We start from the raw sequence: 15686 nt of genomic DNA on the forward strand, positions 1-15686 counted from the left end.
GTATCATAAAGGTCCTTCTTGGCAAAGTGGAACCTTTAGATCAGATCTTAAAATGTGAGCTCTCCACTCTCCTTTTTTTATAACAGTAAAGCCTCATCAAAATGAGTAGGAGGCCAACATAGAGTCACTAAAGACCTCTGTCTATACAAACCACGGTCAGACATGTCATTTTAAAAATAATTTAAATAAAACCACTGAAAGGCTATAAAAAGATAGAAATGCACCTCCAACTGTCAATTTTCATTGTAAGAAATGTTATTTAAAAAAACTTAAATCAATAAGGTGGGAGTTAAGATGAAAGCTGGAAGATGAAGAAAGTTTTAAGGCTGAACTTCACAATTTAGGGTAGAAAGCGACACAAACCCCCCACATGAGTGTCAAATATCTGCAGGACAGCCTAGCTGGCACAGCAGTGGTTATGATCTGCTTTAGTTTAAAAGTCTATTTACTGCAATCTTTTTGTTTAGTTTGGTTTATTTAAAAAATGTAATAGACACAAGGGCATTTAAACATTTGTACAAGCTGTAAATAAAGTGGCAAAGTAAAAACAAAAATTAAAGATTAATTGTACTTTTTTTTCTCCTCTATTTTTAAAATGTGCTTCTTTTACTTTATTTTTATGTAAAAAGGGGGGCCTTTGCTTTTTCTTTTTTTGTCTGTGCATCACATTTTCTTTTTTGTAGTTGCTCGTGCCTTGCATGCCTTAGTTGCAGTGTTTCTTCTTCATTGTTCACTTGTTTATTTAGACATGTATAGAGTGATTAAGTGTATAACTCTTACAGTTACATAGACAGTCTTTCTTTTTTATTGACTCTGAACAGGCCGGCCACAATCACTTCATTTATATGTGTTCACTGCAATAAAAAGTGTGCACAAGGTTTGTTTTGGATTTGTTTACTGAGAATGATCGCACACTTCTATTTCCTCTTCCTGGTATAGTAACCTATTCTGTTAAGCATTTTGCTGATGATGTGATTTTATAATATAATAAATCAATAAATACTCAGTCAAACAAACAGTGAAGTTCTCTGGAAAAGGCCAGAGCTCAACACGTGTCAATAAGTAGTTAAGTGATGTCTTTGAGTTGTGGATAATTTTACCAAAACACACTTAAATCAGTTTTGCAAAAAAAGACTAAAAGTTCAACGATGATCTCATAAATAAATAATATGTCTGTCCTGAGGCTTTTGTTAGAAATGAGGTAAGCTAACTAACACTAGGAAAGACAAGCAGTTTCATTCATATGGACTTCACTATGAGTTTAATTTCCAGCTGTTTTGCTTTTCTTTTTTGAAAAGCAGAGCTTACTTATACTGGACCCATCCTACTGTCTCTTTCTCCTGCTGAGGTCCAGTTCTAGGCTCAGCATCAGCTGGGAGCACGTGCACCTGGACCAAACCAAAACATGAAATAAGGAGGGGGGAGGCTGACTGGATATTATTGTTGTTGCCAAAAACAAAGCTACATTAATCATCCTCTCTGTTGTAGCTCAGGTCTGTTTTTTGATACTGCAATTATTCAGATTAATATTAATAAGATGTGACCAAAAATACTTTTATAAACTGCTCAATGTCATGATGCCAGAGTTTTCTAATGACATGTAGCTTTTGTGACAAGGATTTAACAGCTGGTTTGATATCATGATAAATATCACACATATCCAACAGGTGTGTATCAATCTGAATGCATGAAAACATTATTAGTGTACTTACTACTATTACTATAATTACTGCGTAGAGTAAAAAGTAAGTATTTCTGTCGCTCTCCTTTTGCATACTTGCACAGAGGCAGTCAGGCGATATTCAATATGCAATCAAATAATAAATGAGTTTATTGATATCCATTGATGTCTATATAAAGCATTGTGAGATCACAAAAAGCTTGATAAAGACCACATGTATTCAAAAATCATGCAGTTTGTGGGGATAGGTTAAGTGACTAATCTAAATTGCCCATAAGTGTGAATGCAGGAGGGAAAGTGGTTGTCTCTCTCTCTGTGTGTTAGCCCTGCGACAGACTGGCGACCTGTCCAGGGTGTACCCCGCCTCTCGCCCTATGACAGCTGGGATAGGCTCCAGCGCCCCCACAACCCTGAAAAGGATGAGCAGAAGCGAATGGATGGATGGATGGTATTCAAAAATCCATCTATATACCAAAGGTCCGAATTATGTTATTTAATTTATTTTAAAATGTGTATTTACTTCAACTTTACTGGCTGCTATAGCAGAGTCACATATCTCTGTCTGGGTTGACTACATAGAGAGGATCCTTCTGAGAGGGAGAGTTCAATCTGTCTTTGTTTACTGGAGCAGCTCAGGAGTTTCTATTTGGTCCTTCCTGTTAGAGATCTGATTCACCCTGTTTGATTAATCATTATGCTGATATAGCTTTGTGGTACCATAAACATAAATTACACATCAGCTCAGTTCATTGGAATTTGATGTATTTTTCTGGCTCATTTTTAGTGTTATTGTTTAGAGTGGGGTGAAAACACCCTCTCAGGCAGCTATAAAAGAAAGCAGCTCCAACTCTCTGCAGAAATCTGAACATCCTGTACAAAGAAGCTTCAGCAGCTCCTCATCACACTTTGAGACTTAAAGCTCCAACATGATCTTGCTCCTCTTCCTGTTACAACTCTGACCTTCCATATTTGTTTAATCATTATACTGAAAAGGATTTTGATAACATCATAAATGCAGAATTACAGCAAATACAGTCACGTTCTTCTGAGTCTGCCAGGAGGACGTGGCTGTTCAGCAATTATTAATTTCTTTACAATCTGATGGTGTTTACTGGCCGGTGTTAGTGATGTTTACAGTGGAGAGTTTTGTTCCATTTGGTCAATGATATCACAGTGATTAGTGAAAACACCCTCTCAGGCAGCTATAAAAGAAAGCAGCTCCACCTCTCTGCAGAAATCTGAACATCCTGTACAAAGAAGCTTCAGCAGCTCCTCATCACACTTTGAGACTTAAAGCTCCAACATGATCTTGCTCCTCTTCCTGCTCGGTCTGGCTCTGGGTGCTCCTTCTGAGTCTCCTTCTGATGACAATGAAGTGAAGCTCCAACTTGGTAACTGTCCCACATTCTGGCTCCTCTTTTCCTTCATTTACTCATTGTAGTTTATTTTTTGTGGGGGTTTTCTTTTTTCTTTTTATCTTTTTAATATTATTTAGCAAATAATAGATTTTAAATGCACCTTTATCATGTTTCTTGTTTTGTTTTGCTCAGGAGAAATATGTGTTAGTATAATTGGGGATACATGCATTAATTTGGTTCCACGTTTCAAACCTCCAGCAGAACCAGGCTCAGACAGGAGCAGCCATTTGCTGTGACTGGTGGAACTTTAGGCCTCATCAAAAAGAAAAGCTTCATATTAAAAGTAGATTATTGATTATCTGTGTCCTTAATCCAAAATGGCTGATTACACATTAGAGGAGGCTTAAAGCGGAAGGCTCTGCCTCCCATTCTACTTTTAATTAACCTCAAAACCACAAGTAAACCAGCAGTCTGAGAGCAAAGCACTCTATCGGTCATAAAATAAGATGTAGCCTGAGTATTTAATACACTGTATATGAGGAGATGGATTCTTAATTTTAATCTGGATTTAGCAGGGAGCTGATGCAGAGAAGCTAATATGTAATGTTTCTTTGTATTCCCTGAAGTACATACAGAAAAGCAGCCTGACACCAGGTCTCACCTTTAGGATATTAGCAGTACAGATCAGGTTTCTTCTGTTACTAAAAAACAAATCATGATCTTTTTCCTCTTCTTGTTTCTGTCTTTTTCAGATGACCGAGCAGTGAAGCTCCTGAGAGGAAACTGTCCCACGTATTGGTGGAGCTTCAACGGCCGCTGCTATAAGTATGTAGCTACACCAAAGAGCTGGTCTGATGCAGAGTTCTACTGTTTGTCACAGGGAGCCCACCTGGTGTCTATTCACAACATGGAGGAAGATAACTTTGTCAGATCCTTGATCAGGAACTCCGACCCTGATGAGAGGGCCACCTGGATTGGACTCAGTGACATCCACAGTGAGGGCAGATGGATGTGGTCTGATGGCTCTGTGGTAGACTTTTTTAACTGGAAAAAAGGCGAGCCAAACAATAGAGGAAATGAAGACTGTGTTACAAGAAACTATCGTACAATTAAGCAGTGGAATGACTGGCCATGTTCTTCTAGTTGTGCCTCTGTTTGTTTAAAGCACAAAGTCTGTGCTTAGAAATTAAGATACTAATTCAGCAAGGACATGCTATGGTGACATGCATGTGGCACGATACAGAAAGCAATGTAAACGTTTATGTCTGTATATAAATAGCAAATCACTGAACTTTAACATGAATGCCTAATCAGTCATACTAATAAATTTACACACCTCCTGATGAGCTCAAAACTGAGTGATAATTTATAATAAGAATGTAAAATGATTTTTGGTAACAAACATGTTCTGAAAAGGATTCGGATTATATAATAACAATATTCTACATGCTCACTGTGCTTTTAGTTACAGAAGCTTTCTGAGGTCTTTCCAAGATAAAAACAAACAAACAAAGACGTTACTAACAAAACATGAAATTTAATGATCAGTACCTCTATTGTGTAGTTATGTGTATGAACAGACTATTGTATAATATGCAGCCAGGTTAAGTCATGTTTCTTTTTTTGGGGGGGGCACTCTTGCTTTCACACTACACACACTTAATAGCTCCAGAAAAACTAAAAATCTTCAAAAAGGTGAGAAAAGGTGCACAATGTTTTCCCTGAAGACAAAGGCTGCAGTTCAGCAAATCAGTGCTTAGAGGACATTAGAGCCAGTGTCTCTAACACACCCTGCTATCAAAATATGATAAAAGTAACCGGTGCATGACAGAGTGGCCAGAATCCAAGCACACGTTTGTCTGTACAATCAGCTTAATGAGACTTAACAACATTCACAAAACAGTAACTCAGAAAATGTTTTTCAGTTGTTTTTTGAAGTATTAATGTTTACAAATTTGAATCTTCACAGCTGGAATTTAAGTACCTGTTATGAACATTATGGCCACTTGAGTGCAGCAGAAGAAAAAGGTCCTGATGTCAGATGCTTTAATTATCAGGTGTCTTACTTTTACATCCATTACGATGAGCGTTGTTGGAAGCATTTGTGTATGACAAATAACATGTTAAATACTCTGTTCTAGTTTTATAGCTCTAGTTTTCTAGACTTAAAGCTTCAACATGATCTTGCTCCTCTTCTTGTTTGGGCGACTCTGGGTGCGGAGTCCTCTTTAATGTTGAGAATTTTTTCAGTCTTTGTTTATTAGAGCAGTAAGTAGAGCTTGTGAGCTGCTCTCTTCCTGTTACAACTCTGACCTTCTATATTTGTTTAATCATTATGCTGAAAAGGCCTTTGATCACATCATGAATGCAGAATTACAGCAAATACAGTCCCGTTCTTCTGAGTCTGCCAGGAGGACGTGGCTGTTCAGCAATTATTAATTTCTTTAGAATCTGATGGTGTTTACTGCCTGGTGTTAGTGATGTTTACAGTGGAGAGTTTTGTTCCATTTGGCCAATGATATCACAGTGATTAGTGAAAACACCCTCTCAGGCAGCTATAAAAGAAAGCAGGACAAACTCTCTGCAGAAATCCTGTACAAAGAAGCTTCAGCAGCTCTTCATCACACTTTGAGACTTAAAGCTCCAACATGATCTTGCTCCTCTTCTTGTTCAGTCTGGCTCTGGGTGCTCCTTCTGAGTCTCCTTCTGATGGCAATGAAGTGAAGCTACAACATGGTAACCATCCTATATTCTGACTCTTCCCTCCCTTCTTGTATTTTAACTTTATTTGTGTGGGGGTTTTTTTTTTTATATTTTAATTACATTTTAGTCAAACACTCCAGGATTTTCTGCTTGTTATGTTTCAGCAGTCAGTGATACAAAATTCTTGGTGCTGGATTGTAACACAAATGTTTTCCCCATGTCAGATGGGTTCTACTGTACCGTAGAGTTATTATAAAGACTGCTTATAAACACAATAAGAGCAGCTTACTTCTCTGCATGTTTCACAGTGTCAACTGTGCAGACATGCTTATCTGATATTCAGTGTCACGGTTCACTGAGGACTCACACGCAGGACTCTTCAACTTGAGAAGATCACAGTGGCATTTACTACACTTTTCACCAGGTGTGTGTACAGACAGTTCGGGGAATAGTGCTATATACAAAGGTGACAGGAGTATGGGCTCCAGGGGATCCAAGGTGGGGAGGACAGGGGGAAAACACTCCTTCCTCTTCGGTCACTCACTGCTTGCTGCCAGCCACTCTCCAATCACTCACGACCAGTGTTGGTCAAGTTACTTGAAAAAAGTAATCAGTAACTAATTAATGATTACTTCCCCAAAAAAGTAATCCTGTTACTTTACTGATTACTTATTTTCAAAAGTAATTAATTACTTAGTTACTTTTTAAAAACACAATTTACAACCTGAAGAGGTGATAAAGCGATAGATCTTTCATCCCAATTCTACTTTTTCTGCATAATCCATCATACAAAATGTAATCAAATGGAAAAGTCTTTTTTTTTTTTACTTTTTTTATTAGTTTTAATCTTTTGACTTTATGCATCAAGCAAATTTTAAATTATATGCACCATTCTCTGACTTGAAGAAATTAGTTGAATATTTAAACCTATTTTCTGCACATTCCAGCACATAAAATATTTTTTTGTGTGTGTTTACACTCAGTCTTTCAAATAGATGCAAGTAAAACACAGCAGAAAATAAATAAAGTCAAAGACTCAGCGGTCCTTTTGCTCTATTTTCACCTGTAAAGCAGGAGTGGGGTAGGCGGAGGTTTACCCTGGTGCAGGTGTGCTGCAGCGGTCAGTGGAAGAATCCGCGAGTTTCTCTGTGAGTTTCTCATTACGTCGTAGCTGCTTACTTGGAAGTTTAGGGGTTTTTTTCGCTCTAAAAAGAAGTTTTCTTCCCACGCACGATGGACACTAATGTTTTTGTCACTTTTTATGGAATCAAACTTAAAGTAAGGTCAGTACTTCCGCGCTTTAAACGCTGCACGCTCATACTCTCTCCCGTACTCGATATATGATCCATTGTTGATCTGCACACAGCTGTTGTCACAAACGTCGCACTTGCTTACATCACTGTCATGAGACATTCTCGCAAAAAAATCACGGTTTTAGTAACGCAGTGTTCCTATGGGAAAGTAACGGTAATCTAATTACCGTTTTTGTAATAGTAATCCCTTACTTTACTTGTTACTTGAAAAAAGTAATCGGATTACAGTAACGCGTAACGCGTTACTGTTACTGAGTTACTGAGATGAGCAGCGTTACTGCCCATCTCTGCTCATGACAAGGAATCCTCTCAGGGTAAACAGGGACGGATCCAGGCAATCCGAGTCACACAACAATCCAGCAATGAAAGCTAATATCCCTTTGACCATGCTGAGCGATACAACTGGATTGGACTGAGTGACCTCCATAAAGAAGGCAGATGGATGTTGTCTAATGGGTGTGCAGTGAGTTTTGTCTACTGGCATGCAGGACAACCAGACAACGATGGAACAAATGAACACTGTGATACCTAATTGTACATTAAACCTGCACTGTTTATGCTATCTGTCTTTTGTGTGTTTGTGTGACAGTCTCAAAATTCCACTAATCTTGATTTTCATATTAACCACTGGCAGCTGCACTCGAAGGAAATATTTACTCATCATTTTCATCTCAAAATTTATGGAAGGGAAGACTGGAGTTTCATCAGTTTCTTCTTTGCTGTTTCACAAATCATATCTTTACCTTTTCCATTTCCTTTCTGCCCACTGCACTATTTCCTTAAAAACTCCCTACCTCCACAGTTATGTCATCTGGACCAGCTGCCTTTCCACTACACTGATACAAAAAACATCTTTAAAAAAGGTAATATTCCAGCAGCTGGGGCACCAAAATACGACCATAAAATAACAGAAAATAACTGTCCCATAAAAATACAGTTTGTTGCGCTAATTTGACATGGGATTCTGCCTTTTCCAAGTGCTTTTAGACATTAAATTAGGAACATTTTTGCGCGATCAAACAATGAAATTACCTATAAACAAGGTCAATGAATGTGGAAATATGAATCATAATACGTAAATGTACAGAAATATACAGTTAACAGTTGGTTTGAATAAGAATTGACTGCATGCCCTGGGATAGACTGACAGAGGGGAGGCTGCCATATCGCACCATCGGCCCCTTTGGCCATCACTAGTAGGCGGTAGGTGAAGAGTCCTGACCACGGATACAACAACGGAGAGTGTCCGAGCCAGGGCTCGAACCGGCAATGTTCTGATCACAAGGCGAACTGCCAACTCTTGAGCCACGAACGGCCTAACTAGCAACAATAATAATGTGATGTAACACAAGCTTATAGGGATCATGTTATATACTTTTCCATAGCATTACATTTGAATTCAACAGTTCAATCTTTCAAATAATGGACAGATATTTGTGGGATCATGATACATTTGTGAATATATTTTAATCTAAATATGCATATGTACAGACAGATACATTTAATAATCATGACAATTATGTTGTATTACATTACAGTGGTCAAAGAAGCTTGCAAAGACAAGCGTCTGGACTTCTTTAAGTTGCTTGAAGACGTTTCACCTCTCATCCGAGAAGCTTCTTCAGTTCTAAGGTCAAATGGTGGAGAGTCCCAGATATAAACCTAGTGGGAGTGACCCCCCACAGAGGGACAAAAGGACCCCCTGATGATCCTCTAATCGCCTGAGCCAAGGTGTGAAACTGGGCGTGGGTCCCAATCAGCCAGAGTTTCGGGTGAGCTCATAGTGAACACAAGCGCATGGCACAACACAGAAGAGCCACCTCCACAGGACAAGACTCAGCAGTCCATCTGCATCTTAAGGATAAAGGACACTCTTTTGAGGATGCCAATGTTCACATTTTGGACAGAGAGGACAGATGGTTTGAAAGAGGAGTGAAAGAAGCCATCTATGTCCACTGTGAGCGACCATCTTTGAACAGAGGCGGGGGTTTACGACACCAACTCTCTGCCATCTATAATCCAGTTTTGAGATCCCTTCCCAGACGCCTTAACGCCCACTCACATCCTGGGCCATCTGACCTCAGGAATTCGCATGATAAGGTGGGGCCAGGTTTCACAATGAACTCACCCGAAACTCTGGCTGATTGGGTCCCACGCCCAGTTTCACACCTTGGCTCAGGCGACTAGAGGATCATTAGAGGGTCCTTTTGTCCCTCTGTGGGGGGAAACTCCCACTAGGTTTATATCTGGGACTCTCCACCGTTTGACCTTAGAACTGAAGAAGCTTCTCGGATGAGAGGTGAAACGTCTTCAAGCAACTTAAAGAAGTCCAGACGCTTTTCTTTGCAAGCTCCTTTGACTACGATGACCTGGATGACTGAGAACCTTCACAGACTTACATTACAGTGATTTAACGTTAATTTACATTCAAAATGTGAAGTCAAAGTCTATTTACGTAACTTTAATGATATTCTACAAGAACAGAACATTACTGTAAAATGCACAGTAAAATACCTTCATATTAGGGTTTTTTCCTACGGTCGCAGCGTTACCCGCGACCTTGTTGTTAGTTCACATTCATTGGCCGATGCTTAGCGTCATGTTATTTATATTAATTGCAATTCCTACCTCTACATTTCTTTTTCAAAATATATAATTAGCACAGCGTGTCCATGCAATGTTTTATATTGTGGCATGCAGAGAAAGCTAAACAAAGAAGCTCACAGAGAGAGATTGAGCTTGTTATTTAACCCCAAGCTGGTAGGGGGAGCTCCTTAATAAAACACTTGCAGTGCTACAGTATGCCTCAAGGTTCAACAACAGCACAACAGAAGTCACTCATGGTACAGCACGCTCTCTACAAAACAACAACTGTCAGTGACGCTGCACCACGGCGTAAACACAACATTCAAGATAACAGTTTAAAGTAACGTAACCATAAACAATAAAACAAGAACATCTAAACAGCAGCACATGTCCCAAGGCATGATGGGAGACATTCCTGGATGTATTTTTACTATCTAAATATGCATATGTACAACAAAATATATTTAACAAACAAGTAAATTGTGTTTTATTACATTTACAGTGATGTTATGTTGTTTTACATGTGACGTGTCAGATCACAGTCTACTTATGTAAATGTAATGATATTCCAGAAAAACAGTACACAACTGTAAACTACACAGTAAAATACTTTGGCATTACTATTTTTTGGAACAGTGTAGCTGCCCTCACTCCCTCCTTACTAATCCTCTGCATTTCCTGATGTCCTCATGTCTCTCTCATTTTCTTCATTCCATCACTCTCTTAACTTGTTGGTATATTTCTGTTTCTATCATTATCAGTGTTGGTCAAGTTACTTAAAAATAGTTATTAGTAATTAGTAGTAATTAGTAATTAGTTACTAATTACTGATTAAAATTAAATTATATGCAACAGTCTTTAACTCGAAGAAATTTGTTTAACATTTAAACCTATTTTCTGCTTATTCCAGCATATAAAATGAAATCATTTTTGTGTTTACACTCACTTTTCAAATAGATGTAAGTAAAACAAAGCAAAAAAATAGATAAAATAAAGATTCAAGTCTTAAATCAGTTTTCACATGTTTACCTGGAGCGGGGCCATTGGAGGATTGCCCGGTGCCCCAGCGTTCATGTCAGTGGGGGGATCCGGGGGTTTCTCTGTTAATTTCACATTCCTGTGGTGGCGTGCTATGTGCTTGCTCACATTTGAAGTTGAATTTTTCGCTGTAGAAAGAAGTTTTCTTCCCACACAGTGTACAGCGGACGCTGGAAAATAACTCAAAATGTTAGAAATATTCCAGTGTTAGAAAATCAGCACTGCTCAGTGTTAGCCATTGTTAATCTTCAAAACTGACTAGGTTACTTCTAAACATATAACACTGTCAAAAGTGTTAATTTAACACTCAACAGTGTTGTATTTAACACTCAGAGGTGTGGACCCATATAGACACTCTCTAGTGTTAATTTGACACTGGAGATTTTGCTGTGTAGAATCGCATTTATAAATGCAAGCAGAGGAAAGAACAAAACTCTCACTTATTACATTTGATAGAAAAACCTATTTTAAAAAGAGAGCTAATGCTCTTTAATGTAGGGAAGTATATACCATACCATAAATATACAATTACAGCAAAAACAGTCACGTTCTCCTGGAAGTCCCAAGAAAATGTTACTGCTATGTCCATGTGGCAAATGATGTCACACCAGCAGTAAAAACACCCTCTCAGGGAGCTACATAAGACAGCAGCTTCAACTTTGAATTCAGAAATATGAACATCCTGTACAGTGAAGCCTAAGCAGCACCAGTAGTACCATTTAGTGAAGCTTAAACTTGGTAACTGTCCCATATATTGGTAAGCCCTCTTTTCTCTACTTTTTCCTTTATTTGTGTCTTTTGTTTTTTCACTCAAAGAACATATTGTTCATGCTTCTATATCTTTTGTTTCAGCAGTCAATGATACAAAATTCTTGATGTTGGATTGAAGCATACATTTCTTTTACCAATGTCAGATGGATTCTACTATACTGTAGTGTTATGATTATGACTTGCTGGTAAACATAATAAGATACAGCTTACTTCTCTGCATGTTTTAACTTCCACAGTGTCAACTGTGCTGAAGTGCTTGTCTGATGCACCATCTCTGAAGAATATCAAAGAAAAAAGTCTGTCACACTAACAAAAACATGATCTCTTTCATTCTTACTTTTTCATCAAGTTCTGACTGCTGTGTCTTCTTCAGATGACCACAGAGTTAAACTACTGCAAGGAAGCTGTCCCCTGTTCTGGTACAGCTTCAATCGGCGCTGCTACAAATATGTGGCCACACACATGAGCTGGGCTGATGCAGAGCTCTACTGTGAGTCACAGCGAGCCAACCTGGTGTCTATCCACAGTGAGGAGGAAGAGGAGTTGGCCAGAATCCAAACACACGTTTGTCTGCACAGTCAGCCTAACATGTTAGATACTCTGTTCTAGTTTTATATCCGTGTTAAGTTACACATTATCTTGGTATTATTCATATGCTGAAAATGAAAAAACAAACAAAAAAATCATCTAAGTTTACATTTTACATTACAGGTTTTAAGTGTTACTCCCAAGTTATTGGAGGCTCTTGTGTTCATCTTCAGTGCCAAAGGTTCAGACTTAGGATCTCGATCCCACCTGAGCAGTGCACATCAGTTCTGTCAGTGTGACAGAAACCATCATCTTGTTTGTTCTACTTATGTCTACTTATGCCACACATCAGTAGTGATGTGATTTAATGTACCCTAGTGGAGGGTTTTACAGTGTAATTGTTTCATTGTTTCCTGAACCCACAGTGAGTGGATCTCTGCAGCCAGACGTGTACAGCTGTTTCACAGGCAGCAACATAAGCACATGTCATATTTTTATGTAAGTTTACAAATTAAGTTTACTCAACTGACTAAAGAACTATTTACATTTTTCTTAGGAATGATGCATGCTTCTCATTATGAACAGAAATTATTTTTTCAGATTATTTTTTGCTGTGTGCTTGTTATGACATAAATATAATTCCATAGTCATACAGCACTGTCTGTGAAGATCTCAGATGGCTGGCAGTTCACACTGTATTTACTTCTCTTTCTAAGAAAGAAAAAGAAAGAAAGAAATCGGGCTGCATCGGGGGAGTTTGTTCTCTCTCTGTTTACTAGAGGAGCTGAGGAGTTTTTTTCTTTTCTCTTCCTGTAGATGCTCTGGTCTGATCTGTTTTAGTAACCGATTCCTTTTATGACACAATAGAATATAATTGCACAGTAAAAACAGGCACGTGTGAAATTTTACCTTTTTACTGGCTTGTGTTTAGTCAGTTAGGTTTGATTAGTCATCATGCATATAACACCTTTATTGTACAATAAATATACGCTACACAACAAAAAACAAACAACCTTTGTTAATCTCTTTGGAATTTGTTTTTTTTTTCTGGCTTATGTTTAGTGTTGTTTACAGTGTATAATTTTGGTCCAGCTGGCCAGTGATGTCACACCAGCAGTGAAAACACCCTCTCTGGCAGCTATAAAAGAAAGCAGCCTCGAATCCTGTACAAAGAAGCTTCAGCAGCTCCTCATCACACTTTGAGACTTAAAGCTCCAACATGATCTTGCTCCTCTTCTTGTTTGGTCTGGCTCTGGGTGCTCCTTCTGAGTCTCCGTCTGATGGCAATAAAATGAAGCTCCAACTTGGTAACCATTCTATGTTTTACTTCGTAACCATTCTATGTTTTCCTTATGTTTCTGATGTTTTTTGTTTCAGCAGGTAGTGTTATCCAAAAAGTATTAGTGTAGGATTATAATATGGATTTCTTTTCTTCCCATACCAGATGGTTTCTGCTAAATCATAGAGTTATGATAAAGACCTGCTAATAACCATAATAAGCCCCACTTTCTTCTCTGTGTATTTTAACTTTCACATTGATGGGCAGACTTTCATCTTTCATTTTGGCACCATAAATAAGTAAGATTAAAGTTAGATAATAGACTTCTTACAAAGTGAAGCCATGTACAGTAACAGTCATTTCAACTTTCACTGTGGCAGTTATTTGTAGCATTGATCTGTAAATGACAGACATGTAACCAATCTTCTCTGAATAGTTCAGGGGTTTAACAATGAAGATGTGAAGGCTTGAAAACTAGACCAAAGAAAACAGTCTGTCACCAGGTGTCACCCTTGAAATACCAGAGCTGACCAGCTTTATTTCTGCAAAAACACGATCTCTTTAACTCGTACTTTTTCACTTGATCCTAACTGTGTCTGTGTCTTCTTCAGATGACCACAGAGTTCAACTACTGCATGGAAACTGCCCCATGTTCTGGTACAACTTCAATGGCCGCTGCTACAAATATGTCGCCGCACATATGAGCTGGGCTGATGCAGAGCTCTACTGTGTGTCACAGGGAGCCAACCTGGTTTCTATCCACAGCCAGGAGGAAGAGAACTTTGTCAGAACCTTAATTAAGAACTTTGACCACACTGAGGGAATCACATGGATTGGTCTGAGTGACCTTCATAAAGAAGGCAGATGGATGTGGTCTGATGGTTGTGCAGTTCGGTTTGTCCACTGGTGTCCACAACAGCCAGACAACTGGGAGGGAATTGAACACTGTGGTCACATGAACCATTCAAATGTAAAGAAGTGGAATGACTTCCCATGTTCTGTAATTTCTCCTTCTGTTTGTGCAACACGAATAACCTGTCCTAAAACATAAAACAAAACAAAAATATACATTTAACCTTCAATGTTTCTGTTATATGTCTTTTATATGTTTGTGTGACACTGACAAAATTCCATTGACCTTGATTTTCCTAAATGTGTAATGAACAACTAGCAATAAAAAAAAGAAAGAAAGAAAAAAAGTATGTTTGCTGTGCTTTTCATCCCGTCTGCTGCAGCCTTAGTGGTGTTTAGTGTACCGAGTGTTGTGGAAGTTTTCCATTTAAATAAAGCCTGCAGACGAGCGGTAGCTAACATTCTTTAATCCAAACACACAAAGAACAGAAAACCAAGCTTGTGGAGAGCCTACATGACCGCGGGGCAGGTCAGCAGAGTCTCCCTGAGCCTAGCATGGCTCTCAGTTAAATACCTTCTTCAGGAACAAAAGGCAGTACACAGCTGTTTCACACCTTAAGGTTCACACTCCCTTGCTACCTCCCAGAGTCCTCAGAGAGACAAAAGACTCTTCCTGTGGCGTGGTCTGCTTCCCCCAACTTCCTTACTACACCCCCACCATTTGTCTTACAGTATGAGTGTCAGACATGTTAAAATCCAGTGGCACCAAGGCATTATGCAATAAAATAATGTGATTAATACATAAGTAAAAGAAATTCCTATACATGAGACCAAGGAAAGAATCAATGGAAAATAAATTTGAAACATAGTTTAGCTTGGCGATATACCTTGGTAAACACTGATACACCCTCTCAGTACAGAAAATCCAACGTTAACCCTGAAGTTGGGTTTCTAGTCTGCTCTTTGAAGAGGATGAAGAGTGGAAAGGCAGTTGGTCCAGATAACATACCCATGATAATACAGAGAGGAGTGGACTAACTAACCAGAATGTTTAACACAGTCTTGGAAAGTGAGAGGATGCCTCGGAAATGAAGAAGAAACTGGTACCGATTTTCAACAACAATGGTGATGTGCAGACCTGTAGTAACTAAAGGGGAATAAAGCTCATCACCCATACCATGAAGATATGAAAAATAGTTTATGAAGCTAGTTTAAGAAAAGCAGAAGTATGCAAAGAAAAAGCACTACAGATATCAGGTTGTTAGGTCCATGACAGTATGAACCCTGTTTCCAGGTCCAAACTACTCTGCATTTATTAAGGCTGTTGTGTTTTTAACACGTTTTAATCTTTGTATCTTGATCTATTTAATCTGAAGAACTGATCACTATCTGCCTCTCTCGGCTCTTATTTCCACTATTCATTGGTAGCATGTTTGCTTAGTTTTTAAAACCTTACTATGCAGCATTAATGACTAACCTTGTATTGTGGATGGATTATCTCCGTTGTTCTCCTGACTGAAGTTTGCCGGTTGCATTTGTCTCTAACTATCGGGAACCCTCGCGTTAACTTTCACTGA

The 15686-nt window shown here is 38.6% G+C and overlaps 1 protein-coding gene across 1 annotated transcript; it reads left to right on the plus strand.

Annotated features, from left to right (window-relative positions):
• The first annotated feature begins 13197 nt into the window (after positions 1–13197).
• LOC143414785 (lactose-binding lectin l-2-like) lies at positions 13198–14308 on the plus strand. Its single transcript, XM_076879623.1, has 2 exons — positions 13198–13261; positions 13869–14308. The coding sequence occupies exons 1-2, from the start codon at positions 13198–13200 to the stop codon at positions 14306–14308; spliced, it is 504 nt and encodes a 167-aa protein (XP_076735738.1).
• The last annotated feature ends 1378 nt before the right edge of the window (positions 14309–15686 follow it).

The sequence above is a fragment of the Maylandia zebra genome, linkage group LG22, assembly GCF_041146795.1.
Source record: "Maylandia zebra isolate NMK-2024a linkage group LG22, Mzebra_GT3a, whole genome shotgun sequence".
NCBI classification, from domain to species: Eukaryota; Metazoa; Chordata; class Actinopteri; order Cichliformes; family Cichlidae; genus Maylandia; species Maylandia zebra.